The sequence below is a fragment of the Empidonax traillii genome, unplaced genomic scaffold (assembly GCF_003031625.1).
Source record: "Empidonax traillii isolate 1590-97213 ecotype Southwest subspecies unplaced genomic scaffold, ASM303162v1 scaffold348:size657943, whole genome shotgun sequence".
Taxonomy (NCBI): domain Eukaryota; kingdom Metazoa; phylum Chordata; class Aves; order Passeriformes; family Tyrannidae; genus Empidonax; species Empidonax traillii.
In genome coordinates, this window is record NW_020955541.1 from 153,687 (window position 1) to 166,584 (window position 12,898).

Below are 12,898 nucleotides of genomic sequence, written 5' to 3' on the forward strand. Positions count from 1 at the left end.
AGTACCTAAATAAACAGCAAGCATCTTTTTAAGCTAACTCTTCAATGCTCACAAGTGAGAGTAGCTGGAGTGTGAATTTCAGCAGTTTACAGTAGCTTAGCTTAGTTAAACTAAAATACTTTTTATCTCCTTCCCTGAGATTCAGCACTCAATTTGCAAAATGGAGATAATGACATCAAGCAACTCTGGATAGAGTCAGAGTGAAGCCAAGTTCACCCTGTCTAGCTTCTAACTGGTCTGAAAAAAATTAGCATCTGAATAAAGACACTTGAATTCCACAATGTCCCCATGAAAAAGGGAACCTCCGTTGACTCTGAGGACTTACTTGCTTTACACAGACAACCAAGACACAAGAATGCAATTTAGATACTCAAATAAGGCTGACTATACTGCATCCAAATTCAGTAACCATGTATGAAAGACTGCTAGAGTAGAATGAAAATCTCACAGAAGTGACTGTACAATAAGGTATAGAGACAATAAAAAAAGGAGGTAATAAATTAATTCAGAGACCACAGCTTTGCAAAACTAAGGCGTGGTTTAGGCCTGGTTTCTGGGGGGTGAGAGGGGAGAGCTCTATGACTTTTTAATTAAATATCGTATCATAAGCTCTCCATACAAACACATCCAATACATTACTACAGACGTTTGTTTAAAAATGTCTTCTTGAATCTGGAATCTTAACAATCATTTACAGTGCAAATTTCATTTGAAGTCTAGAAATTTCAGTGGACTTTTGGATGGGAGGAAGCTGTGCAACTTCTCACGGCCTTCTAATGCCCTTTTGTAGCACAGAAAGATCTTATTACAATATTGTTTACAAAGCAGTTTAAGTTTCAGAACTGAGGAACATTTAGGTAAGAAATATATTCCATTTGTTTGTATTCCAGTTCAACTTAGGCCCCATTTACTGTCATCTTCTGTGAGAAATGTGTCATGCTTTTAATAGTGCTCTTTTGGGGTTAGCCTGTCTGATTTTCTTTTATTACAGAACTGACAGGCTATCTGGCATATTACTGAACATATTACCTAGTATGAAGTAAACTTCCAGGCCTGAAGGTACAAATATGAAGTTCTCTAGAACTAAAATAATTACTCTGTTTTCAGTCTGCTGCATGAACAGTTCATTCATCAAGGCCAGGTTGGACAGGGCTCTGAGTAACCCGGTCTAGTGGGAGGTGTCCCTGCCCACAGCAGGGTGGTTGGAACTAGATGATCTTAAAGGTCCCTTCCAACCCAACCCATTCTGAGATCCTAGATCTCGGGATCATAGAGCTTAAAATTCCCAACCAAGTATTTCCTATAATTATGTCATAGGTTTGCTCCAATATACAGTAATGTCCCTGTCCAGGCTACCACTGCACTTCTTACACACACGTAAAGATAAGGGAAACACAATGTTAGTTTTTCAGAATTCCAGTTAGGAAGGACAAGCCTGATGTAAACAGGCAGTGTCACAGAGCTTGATTTAAAAACTGTTACATCTGGAGGAAGATGGGGGCAGAGGTTTGCGTAAGAGTTTGCAAACTACTGCTGTGAGACGGCATCAGAGTATTTAGCTGTATAGTCGACATCAGTATATATGCAAAAGTAAACCAAGTTCATAAACTCAAGAAATATGTTTTAAAAGATAGTTTTGTGTAAATAGTTGATAAATTTCCATAAGTTAAACCACTGGGGAAATCTAACATGTTTTAACTTCTGGGCTAAAGACCAGAGTCTAAACAGACTCTTCACGCAGGAAACTCAGGCTGGTTGGAGCACAGTGCTTTTTCCCATAAGAGTACTCCTCATAGCTTATGGGGGAACAAATACTCAGCTGAATCAAACTAGTCTGGCTCCCACTAACCTTATCCACTCAGCTTGCAGTAAAAGAGAATCTGGTCCTGCAGATGGAATTTGTAACTATCATCTAGAACTGTGACACTGCACAACTGGACACAAGTACTACGTGGATTTGACTATTCTATTAAAATAAACCATCTACTAATAAAGTACAGTCAGCCCCATTCTGTGGTTGTTTTGCTCATATAGAAGAATTTTTTATTTAAAAATTAATAGTTTTCGTTCCTCCCACTCCTGCGTTACTTTATCTGATGCTTGTTTTGAGTAAAGTCATACCCCAAAGAACTAGACAGAGTTAGATAATAACTAATAAGCACTAACAACTAAGGAGGGATGAAAAAGACCAAAAAAAAAAAAAAAGGCAGCTATGGCAAGCCTCTCATTTACTAAAATCTGGATACTTTGAAATCCAGATAACCTTTTGTTCACATATATTCATGGACAAATGTAGGTCATGTATATTTTTAAGCTTCATTCATCACAAATAGCACTGCTTACTCTTCCCCTGGGACTTCAACTATGAGCCTCACAAAAAAAAAAAAAGAAAAAAAAGGGGAAAAAAAAAGAAAAAACAAGAAAAGTAAGATCTAGCAAAAACACAACCTGGCTATTTGAATCTAGGTTGCAGCTAGCAATTACTCTCATCATTGAATAAGGAATCCCTGAGGTATGGTGTACATTACCCAGTTTCCTTTTGTAACCACAGGGTTGCAGGAGTCCACGTGCAAATTTGTTAAAAGCAAGCAAAATCCAGTCTGTCAGAAAACTCCAACAGATCACAACAGAGAGAGAAGTCACCTTCCAGATTAAATCCTCCCTTAACCAGACTGGAGCCTACAAAACAGACATCTGTCGTCGCATCTTTGAGCAGGCATGATTATGCAAAAAGGATTTAGTTTAAAAATATGGTGAAGAAAGATAAGTAAAATGGCTGTTACCTCACCGTTTACTGTTTCAAAGCTGTGGTTTGTAACATCAGCTCCCCTTTGATTTCCAGAAGTAGATGGGAAGAGTCAAAAGACTTGGGGAGAAGTACCTTTGTGAATTCACGTCACTGCACAGAAGTTACTGAGTATGCAACACTTAAGACAGACTGTTACAAAATGCATCATACCAGAATAAAAATAAAATCTTTTACCCAGACTCCTGTAGCTCTCCTCATCGTGGCCCCAAGAATCAGGACTGCAAAGAACAAGCACCCTTATAGCTACTTCTGTTCACATCCTAAAACACCAGCATCACGTTATCACCATAAAGCCTTAACCAGTGACTGAAATGACATTCTATTTAAAAATCTGAGGCAAAAAATTACAGTGGGTTGCTAAACTACAGAAACTGCTGCAGCTTGTTTATAAGAGAAGACTAGTACTTCAGTTTCCAGAGGTAGGTTAATGGGGATTAAAAATCATACATGTTCTGCTTAACTCATTCTCTATGAAAGACATAATTAAAAAAAAAAAAAAAAACAAACAAACACCCAAAATCAACAGCATAGTTTCCTTATCTTGGTGTAAAGCTTTCTTTACTGAATGTTTTGGAAGTTGGATTCTTCCAAGACAAGAAAGACAAGAACGTAGTGCAACCTCAAAAATCGACAACACAGTTCTTCTGTTTGAAGTCTCTGGTCTTTAAAGAGTGTGCTCAGTCTCTGAAGCAGGAAAAATAGAACTGTCACAAGGGACTACTTAGATGTCTCTTCTGCTTTTGCAGCTATCCTGCAAATGTGCACCAGAAGTACATGCATTTTTAATGCTAAGTAATCTAAAACTTTAGTAAGAATTCCTAACTGTTATTCTACCCAACATGAAAAACAATACAAACAGATACATTTAATTAGGTGGCCATCTGATACCTTACACTGCAGAATGCAGTCAGGCTACTTTTAAAGTATTTGTAATCCTAAATCTTCTGGAGGAATATACAACATATACTTTCCACTGAGTGCATGTGTTGTCACACAATTATTAAATAAACATATCTAGTCCCCACCCCACTAACTTCCACTGAGTAACCATGATTCAGAAAACACACTGGAAAAACTTGTTGAATTGCAAAACACGGCAGCATTGCCCACCACTATATTAAGAACACTTACCAAGCACATGCAGTAGTGAGCTTGTTAAACCAAGCCAGAAAGGCTTTAAATAACTCATTCTTAATTCTGTAAGGTTTTTTTTCTATTAATGTCACATTTTATTAAAAAAATAAGTTTCCTATATTTAACATGTATAGTAGCTTGCTGTGACTGAAGATCTTGAGACCTTTAACATTAAATGACAGTAAATCCAGCACTTTCTTCACAGCTTTGAAAAACGGGAAGAGGGAAGGGAGGATGAAGGGGAGGACAGGAAACAGGAAGGAAAAGGAGGAAGCACCAGGCCATTCCTAGCAAGAGAACCAAACAGTTCTACAGCATGAAAATATAAACCTGCATCACAAACGTTAGAAAGAGGAAAACTATTATAACTGACCAAATGTGGAGATATTCCATAAAATTAGAACATAATATTGGGAAAGACTAGACTGGGAAGGAATACATTCTATTTGCAACTGTCTCTCCTCTATTTCCAAGAAGTTATTTTCCTTCCTTCTCTACTACCCATTGCTGATTTACTCACAATTGTATAAACCACTACTCCAATCTGTCAGTTGCACTAAAGCCAGACATACAAGAAAGACCCTGCAGCTCCACAACCTGGAACTATTTTATCCCTGATTTTCCCCAACAATGGCAAAATACTGGGTGAGTCTGAAGAAGGAAACAACTTGGAGATGTGCACATTACACATTTGATTTGTAGTCCAGAAGACTGCCCCCAAATACTCTGAACAAGAAACCTGCACAGGAGTCACCTCTCGCATAAAACATATTTGTGGTGCTTATATATTCTCTGTGGGGCCCAGGCTTTATGAAGAAAGAAAGGAAGGAACAAACAACTCCCCTAAATCCCACGGGTTATCTGTGCAAAAGATTAGTGGCTCGTGGTTGTACTGCTCTAGGTGCAACCACTCTGCCTTGGTGAGAGAACCCCTCTGCAAACAGAGGGTGTCACAGAGAGCCCTCTGTGCAGGAATGCCCTGGAAGTAACGTCATTAGCAGCCGTGTTTTCAGGGTTTAGCGAGAATGAAAACTCATGGAGACCATGAAGTACTCGGTTAGACTTGGTGTCACATACAAAAATAAGTCTCGAGGAACAGAGTTCAGCTAATGAACTCTCTGCTGCTTCTTTTTGGGAGAACTGAATGGTACATGGCATTCCCAGTAGAAAAATCAGGAGAGAAAATACTATCTGCAAGGAAGGACAGAAAATCCCTCTCTACCCCAAACAAATTCCTTCCTGGGAAGAGACACTTTCTGGTTACCTTCAAAGATATCTACATTAGTAGAAAACCGGAGATAACATACCCTTCCATGAACTTTCTCTTACTTTACTCACTCAAATGCCACAGCCTTTCTAGAACACAGATAAAAGGTTGTGTTTGCAGTTTAAGCAACGATGACATCTGAGACTGTTGTAAAATCAAAATAAACTGGAAATATCCAAACAAATCCCAACATTAGTCCGATGCTACCTAAAGCCAAGAACGAACAAGCAAGCAATGAACACTGGCATTTTGGTTTTTTGCGTGGATATTACAAAAAATAGTAATCATACACTTTTTTCTTTTTAAATGTTCATTACTTAGATAAAGCACGTATGAATGTAACATTCAGATTGTAACATAGAAAATGTAATATGGGCAATCTGCTATTTCAAGTACACTTACCAAAATACAATTTTATAATGAAGAAAGTCTCAAAATACACCTGTACAACAACTGGGATCCACAAAATATGATTTAATAGAATCACTCAAGATCACTTCATTGAAACCACTTTTATAATACTGTTTAAAGAGTCACCTCTGGTCAAAGAGCATTCTCCCCCTTTTCCTAGCCCATCCCACTAAAGCAAGGGTGGAATTGTAACTGCAATGCATATCTTTTAAAACCCTAAATCTGAAGCTATCTGAAGTCCTATGAACTATGACACTGCCTACACTTAGATACGGGGAGGATGGGAATCACCCTCTCTGAGGCCATGGTACATTGAAACACTTACCCATATTATTGTCTGTAGCGCAAGCAGAATAATCTTGTAAAGGGCAATTAAATAGGGTCAAAATATGAATTAATTATCTCACTACCAAATCATTCCCTATGTGTTACTTAAGCCTGTAACATTACAACTTTACTGAAAAAGAAAAAGGTAACCATTTTATCCTATATTTTCTTTATTTGCTTTATGTTTAGAATTTGCTATTTAACTTCTATTAACAGAAATACATAACAAAAGCTCCCTATCGAGTGGAAAAAAAGTAATTACAAATGCTGAAAAAGTTGGCCTCATTAACATATGTACAGACTCACTTACTTAATACACATCTTTGTGGGAATTAAACCATTTTATGACACACATTTATACAGGCATTAAACATTCCCAAGTAACTCTGAGCAGAGAATATGCCAAATCTTTAGCCTGGGCAGACAAAAATGTAGATTTCAGTTTTGATTGTGGAGCTAACATGCAACAGATACAACATTCAGTCTGAGCTGCTGTTGACAAGTTGTTCTGTCTTTTCCTGCAAAATTGAACTTGGGTCTCTTTGTCCCTTCTTTTCCTTGTTCTGCTGTTCCTGGAGCTTCAGGATTAATTTTCGTATTTCTTCTCTTTTTGTTTTCATTCTTGGACGTGGAAACCAGTCTGTTAAGTTCATTGGTAGCTCAAAACTCAAAATGGGGTTCTGAAAAGAAAGGTCATTTGGGTATTAAGTAAGGAGTTGCAACCTAAAAGTCGGAAGAAAACTACAGTGAATCAAAGTTCCAAGCTTCATTCCATCAGCATGGAACAAAATTTCTACAGTTTCTGTGTTCTGTACGTGAACAATTACGGTAAAAGTCAATCAATCTTCAGTATGTTATAGAGTAACATTCATCCAGATCACAGCTCTGATTTTAAGAAAGCCTGAACAATCTACTCATTTTGCTACATCTTTAAGACAAAGCATTTGACTGCATAAATGTATAAAATGGATCTAATAATAATAAAAAAAAAAGACAAAATTACTGTAAAGATATAAGACGTTTTTTAAGAATGACTAGCAGAAATCTAGAGCTGCTTGGGAATTCATTAATAAACACTCCTGTTCTTATAAATAACCTTTAGGACCACAACCACCTAGGAAATTCAATTTTAGATTTCACCCTAAAAAACAAAGCCCCTGGCTACCACCAGCATTTTTTATACTTACATTCTGTTATCTTGCTAGAGATCAAAGAATTACAAGAATATAATACGAGACATTATCTACACCCCTTTAGTGATACTGGACAACAACTCCACTCTAGTGAAATGACAGTTTGTGGAACAGTGTTTTCTCTCAAAGCAACTCCTCCTTTTGTTTATTCCAGTTTCCATCATTAACGGGGTTATTTAAGGGTGAATTACATTCACCCCTGAGGTACCACCAGCAAGGCTGCCTGTGAAGAACACCAGTGACCAGGACGGGCACATTGGGTGCCGGGCCGGGCCCCGCTCGCTGGCCCCACGGCGGCCCCTGGTGGCCACAGCCCTGACCCCCCTCACCACCCCAGGGAAACGGGGCTGCACACCGGGCAGGGCCCGATGCCACTCAGCAATCAGTTGGCAAGAGGGAATGGGATAAGATTATTGGAGCTTGGTTGCTCCTCACACTCCTGGTGAACCAAACAGGAAGCACCCGGCTACAGTTCTAAGCTCTCACGGACTCACTGGTAAAGCCAAAGCTTTTGCCTGGCATTAGCATGAGTGCACTCTGCTCTCGTGTAAAGTAGGAATGAGGGGAGTGTTGAAGAATGAAGGAGCAGCTGCCAGCTTTCCCAGGGAAGGAGGTAGCTACTGCAGAATTAAGGAACAATGCTCTAAAGCACCATGAGTTAGCGTCCCATGCAGGCAACATCTCACTTGACCATCATTTCTCCTCCCAACCAAGACCAGAAGGTGCCAGTGCCTCCACTTGTGAAAGAAGCTGTAACTTGAAGACCAAGTCAGTTGATGTAACTGTTTAACCAATTCCTTCAGTGGAAACAAGATTTGGCATTTAGCTGTAACGATTTCACTTACATGTCTTCCTGCAAGTTCATAAAACAAACAAAACAAAAACCCCCCTACCTGTGTCACATTACTGAATTTGTTTAGTAATAGTTCTTAGGAAGAAGAGAGCAAGTTTTTTGTACTGCATTTTTAGTTTAGATTTTGAACTTAAGTTCTTACTTGAGTAATTTTAAAGGGTACACACCAAAAGAACACAAAGGTAGACTCTAAATGTACTTTGAAAGATTCCCTCAGAAAATTCCATGGCTTACCATTTCTTATACGTATGTACAACTTAAGAGGATAAATAATTTATTTCCCAAAAAGTTATTATGTATGTTATACATAAATTAGTTTATACATAATCTCACGAATAGGTATAAGACCTAAACTAGAAGCTTTTCATAATTGCAATCATTTTCACAGTTTATATTTGATTGCTGCAGGAAACAGAAATAGCTACACAAACATACATACCTCAAAAAAGCTCTCCACATACTGCAGTATGTACACTCCACAATCACTGAAGTTGTTCTGTTGTGGCACTTTTGGGTTAGAACCTTTCATGACATCTTTGGAAAAGCTTCTTTTGCTGCCTTTCCTGACTTCCCATTCCACCTCTAAGTATCTATGATAAAAGAATATGCAAGTGAAAACCCCCTTTTTTTTTCCCTTGAAAAATTTTGAAAAAAAAAAACAAAACAAAACAAAAACATCAAACCAAACCAAACTAAAAAAGCCCCCAAAACCAGATATGAAACTTACTCCCTTAGTGTTTTCACAACATTTGACCGGGAAGGGCCTCTCAGTGAGTCCATAAGCAAAATGCAGGGCCTAAGAGAAAACACAATTTTTAAGTACACAGTATTTTACAGCAGCCTGAAAAACACAATGGTACACAGAAAGGGTTTGTGAGATGACTTTAACAAAACTAGATCAATACTACAAAATTCTGCCAGGAGTACTATAACCCCCTAATTGGGATAGCTAAAAGGCAAGTTACCTTTATCCACATACTAACTACACTTAAGAATGCACTTAGAAAGTAGAGTACTATCAGACCAAAATTATTCATTACTGGCAAAAACTAGTTGCCTAAAACACCCTCAGGTGTTTGATGCTGTTTTAGGTTCACAAGTCTCTCTCTCTCTCGAGATGAAAAAGTCAGAGAGCCCAGAAACATTCTTCTGAAGTGGCAACTGGAGCACAGATGGGACTCTCCACAGCACCTAAGATGATGCTAGGAGTACATGTTCAAGAAGTGATCCCAGCCTGAACCTGAAAGCTAGGTGGTAGTTACACACAAAACACACCCTACTTTATTTGAAAGACTTTAAAATCATGGACCCATATTTTCTAGAGAACTAAGTCTACCTAAGTCCTCTCTTACACACTACAGATGCCGATACCCTATCACTCCATCTAAAGCTACCTTTTCAGTAGCTACAAACACTATTGTATCAGCCACCTTATATGCAACAGCTGGATTTATACATCAAAGTTGATTCATACCAGAGATCAGAATTTTAGCATTAGATGTAATATGTTAGGATGAATTTCTGTACAGAGAGAGTGATTGGACATTGGAATAGGCTGCTCAGGGAGGTAGTGGAGTCACCATCCCTGGAGGTGGTTAAGAAGAGACTGGATGTGGCACTTAGTGCCATAGTCTAGTAGAGAGGTGGTGTTAGGTCTAAGGTTGGACTTGATGATCTCAGAGGTCTTTTCCAAACTAGTTGATTCTGTGATATGTATTTTGGGGGGTAAATAAATGCAGATTACTCTTCACAAATCTCTGCTTTTTTTCTAACAGTACCAGGTACGCATTCAGACACGGTACCCTTTAAAGAAGCTTCAGACTAGTAAATTCAAAATATTTGCATGCATTTATGTATAGGTGTGCTTGTATTTATAAACTAATTTACATTTATGCAATTTTTTAGGCATAAGCACATAATCACTTGAATGTTTTCTTGTACTTGTTTTAATTTCTGATAAATGAAAGCTATTATTTTTATAGGTAATGCTCTTTAAAAAAGCATAATCTAGTACTTCAAAGGGGAGAGAGGTGATAGCTTTTTCAGGGTAATTTTCTATTTCATATAGAAGTAATTTTAAAATATGTTAATAGTAAAGTATTTAAGTGTTCTTAATGACTTTTAATACTTAAGTGTTAAAGATGTTATGAAATTTCCCATTTGGATTAAAATACTGTCTGCTAGAAAGTATTATGTACAGATAATCTGTCATTAAAATGGGACAAATCTAGCCAAGCTATAATCAGAAGCTCATAAATATTCTTTAAACTCACAACACAGAGGAACTTTTACTCCTTTATGAAAATGTATTGCCACATATTTCATACCATCAATAAATTCATAATTTTATTCTGCATCATGGGTGTAATTGTGAAAGTCTTCAACTTTCTAGTAAACGTTACATTCACAAAGAAGGAAAATATAAAAATGACTAAGTGATGAAAACATAAAAAGGAAACTGTCAAGACAGCAAAACCAGTAATGGTATTTCTGGATTTGGAATCAGGCATTTCTGTCACACCAAAATGCAAACAACTGCAGTCAATGTTTACTAAGAAATTATTTCCGGGTTTCAAATAGAAAAAGTTTTCAAATCCAAAACAGATGAAAAAATAAACAAAAAAGTGTGAACATACTTACTGAAAAAAAACCAAACAAAAAAGCTGGAACATGAGAGAGACAATAAGAGCAACAGCAAAAACACTTTAGATAAGGGGGGCAGTTAAAAATTATTCCCATTTTCTTTTACTAATCTGAGTAGAGGCAAAGGTTTTCTTTAGTATTACGTCCATTTAAAGACATTAATCTGCTTTTTAATACAGGACACATTTGAACATGCTTCTGCACATTCTTTTTTCAGGAATCCAAGTGCAAGATATCAAAGAACAGCCTTATTGGAAGGAAAAAAAAATTCTTTGCTTGCCTGAAGCAGCACACAAACTTAACAGAAACCCAAAAAGTTATTATTTCACTACTAGTTTCATTCAATACATTTCCTGCTCACTGAAGGTGGTAGTACAAAGTATAAAATTCTCTCTCAAACACTAAGAGCATGCTGATTAAAGTGTAGGAAGACTCAGGTATGAGAATTTCCCACAATTACTGTCCTTTATATTTCATAAATTTTTATGAAATTCACATTTCAACTGTTTTAATACTTACTGTTTGCAGATAGTTGGCTTCAGGTACCATTGTCCCATTTCTGAACTACAGTTATCATCTACAAGGCCACCATCATCACTACTGTCTTCCTACAGAAGCAAGATGGTTACAAGTGTTTAAAAGCTAATATTGTTTTTTTCAAACGGATGCAAAAGGAATTATTGCTATACTCAACTATTTTTTCTCAAGACCAATAACCTTAATTTAATAAAGAAATGGTAGCTTAATCTGAAATGATTCACTGTTTGTAAAGTTTGCCAACTTTTAGTCACATGGTTTCTCAAATCCATGCTGGAATGGCACAGATTGAATGGTGCTATTTATTTGAGGACTGCTGAAACTAGAAAAAAAAGCTGCAGCTGATATTTTCAAACCACTGCTGCCTTGAAAGAGATTCATCTCTATTATTTGGTTATAAATCTAAATTATCAATACTTTTCTTGCTAATGAATATTAGAAACTTGCTTGGTGGTTTCACATATGTTATCTTCTGGGTGAAATGGGACAAAAATCTGCACCAAGCTCACACATAAAACTCTATTTTTGCTCCAGAATGCAACAACTTGATTCTTAGGGCAAGGAAGATTAAACCACCATGATACTGTATATCATGGGCTGTAAAAACAGTCATGTCACAAACCTGGAAATACCTGCTGACCTTCCGATTTCATCATTGACAGCTATGAAAGATATGGAAGTTTTATGAACAATCTCACCAAGTTATTCTATCTAAAAATATCCCAGTGATCCACAGCTTCTTACCCTTCTACTGAGTTCAGTGTTACTACCACAGATAATTCTGTTACGGGGGAGAGATGCTTTCAAAAAATGGGAACTCCTCTATCAGCATGATTTGTGAACATTTTTGTGAGAATTGTGTACACTTCACAAGGATCCCGTGACTGATATCCTCAAGCTATGCCATGAATTATCACATTGCAAACTACTGCCTAGTTCCTAATACACTTGTTTCTATTGCAGCAACCAATGAACTTGGAATCTGCTCCTCCTCTCAAGGAACCCAGCTGGCCATGTGCTTGCTGCCCTGCCTTCATGCCATGTACTTCATTCTCCATCTTCTGGGAACTCTAACTCCTACAAAATAGACAGTCAGGCACTTCCATCAGGCAAAACTCAGAATGTCTGCGCAAGTGGCCCAACAGCAGAGGTGGGCTGAGTGCATTTGAAATGCACAGTTATGGTTCAACATAACCTGGAGCTTTTTCTATGTGTGTACTTAGATACCATTTGGAAGTAATTACAGATAGCTGCAGACTCTGAAAAATAATAGTTTGTTCTGTATTCAAAGGTGAAAACCTCAAGTCAGACAGCTGGAACACAAACAGGAAGCCAATTAGGAAAAGCAAATGTGTAACTTCTAGCTTGCTTGCATTGACTTACACTGCAGAAGCAACAGGGCTATGGAATAATACTTTCACTAATACCAGTACTGAGTCAGTAAAGGACATTTTGATGATCGGTTTTTCCACAGCTCCAAAATTTAAACATTTTCCAATTTGAACACGAATGGTATGTGATTACATATCCAATCTGTGGAAATGTGATTAGGAGAAGCACCAAAAAAATAAAACAGCAGAGTAGCACATACTTATAAATGTGTCTGTTTATGTCCAGGAAATGAAGCTGAAAGAAGAGTAACTTGCTCTTGGGTTTAGAAGATAAACAGGGGGGTAGGGGAGATGAAAGACAGAAACTGACTTTCAGAGTTTCCACTAAAATCA

The 12,898-nt window shown here is 37.5% G+C and overlaps 1 protein-coding gene across 3 annotated transcripts in view; it reads right to left on the reverse strand.

The window, feature by feature from the left end:
* Positions 1 to 4,014: 4,014 nt before the first annotated feature.
* Positions 4,015 to 12,898, reverse strand: part of SENP6 (SUMO specific peptidase 6) — a 72,252-nt gene continuing 63,368 nt past the window's right edge. For all 3 annotated transcript variants that reach the window (XM_027892388.1, XM_027892389.1, XM_027892390.1), the window contains 4 exons: positions 11,157 to 11,245; positions 8,722 to 8,790; positions 8,434 to 8,584; positions 4,015 to 6,628 (listed from right to left, as the gene is read on the reverse strand). In XM_027892388.1, coding sequence (XP_027748189.1) covers positions 6,428 to 6,628; positions 8,434 to 8,584; positions 8,722 to 8,790; positions 11,157 to 11,245 — 510 coding nt within the window. In that variant the 3' untranslated portion in view covers positions 4,015 to 6,427. The remainder of the gene's footprint in view (positions 6,629 to 8,433; positions 8,585 to 8,721; positions 8,791 to 11,156; positions 11,246 to 12,898) is intronic.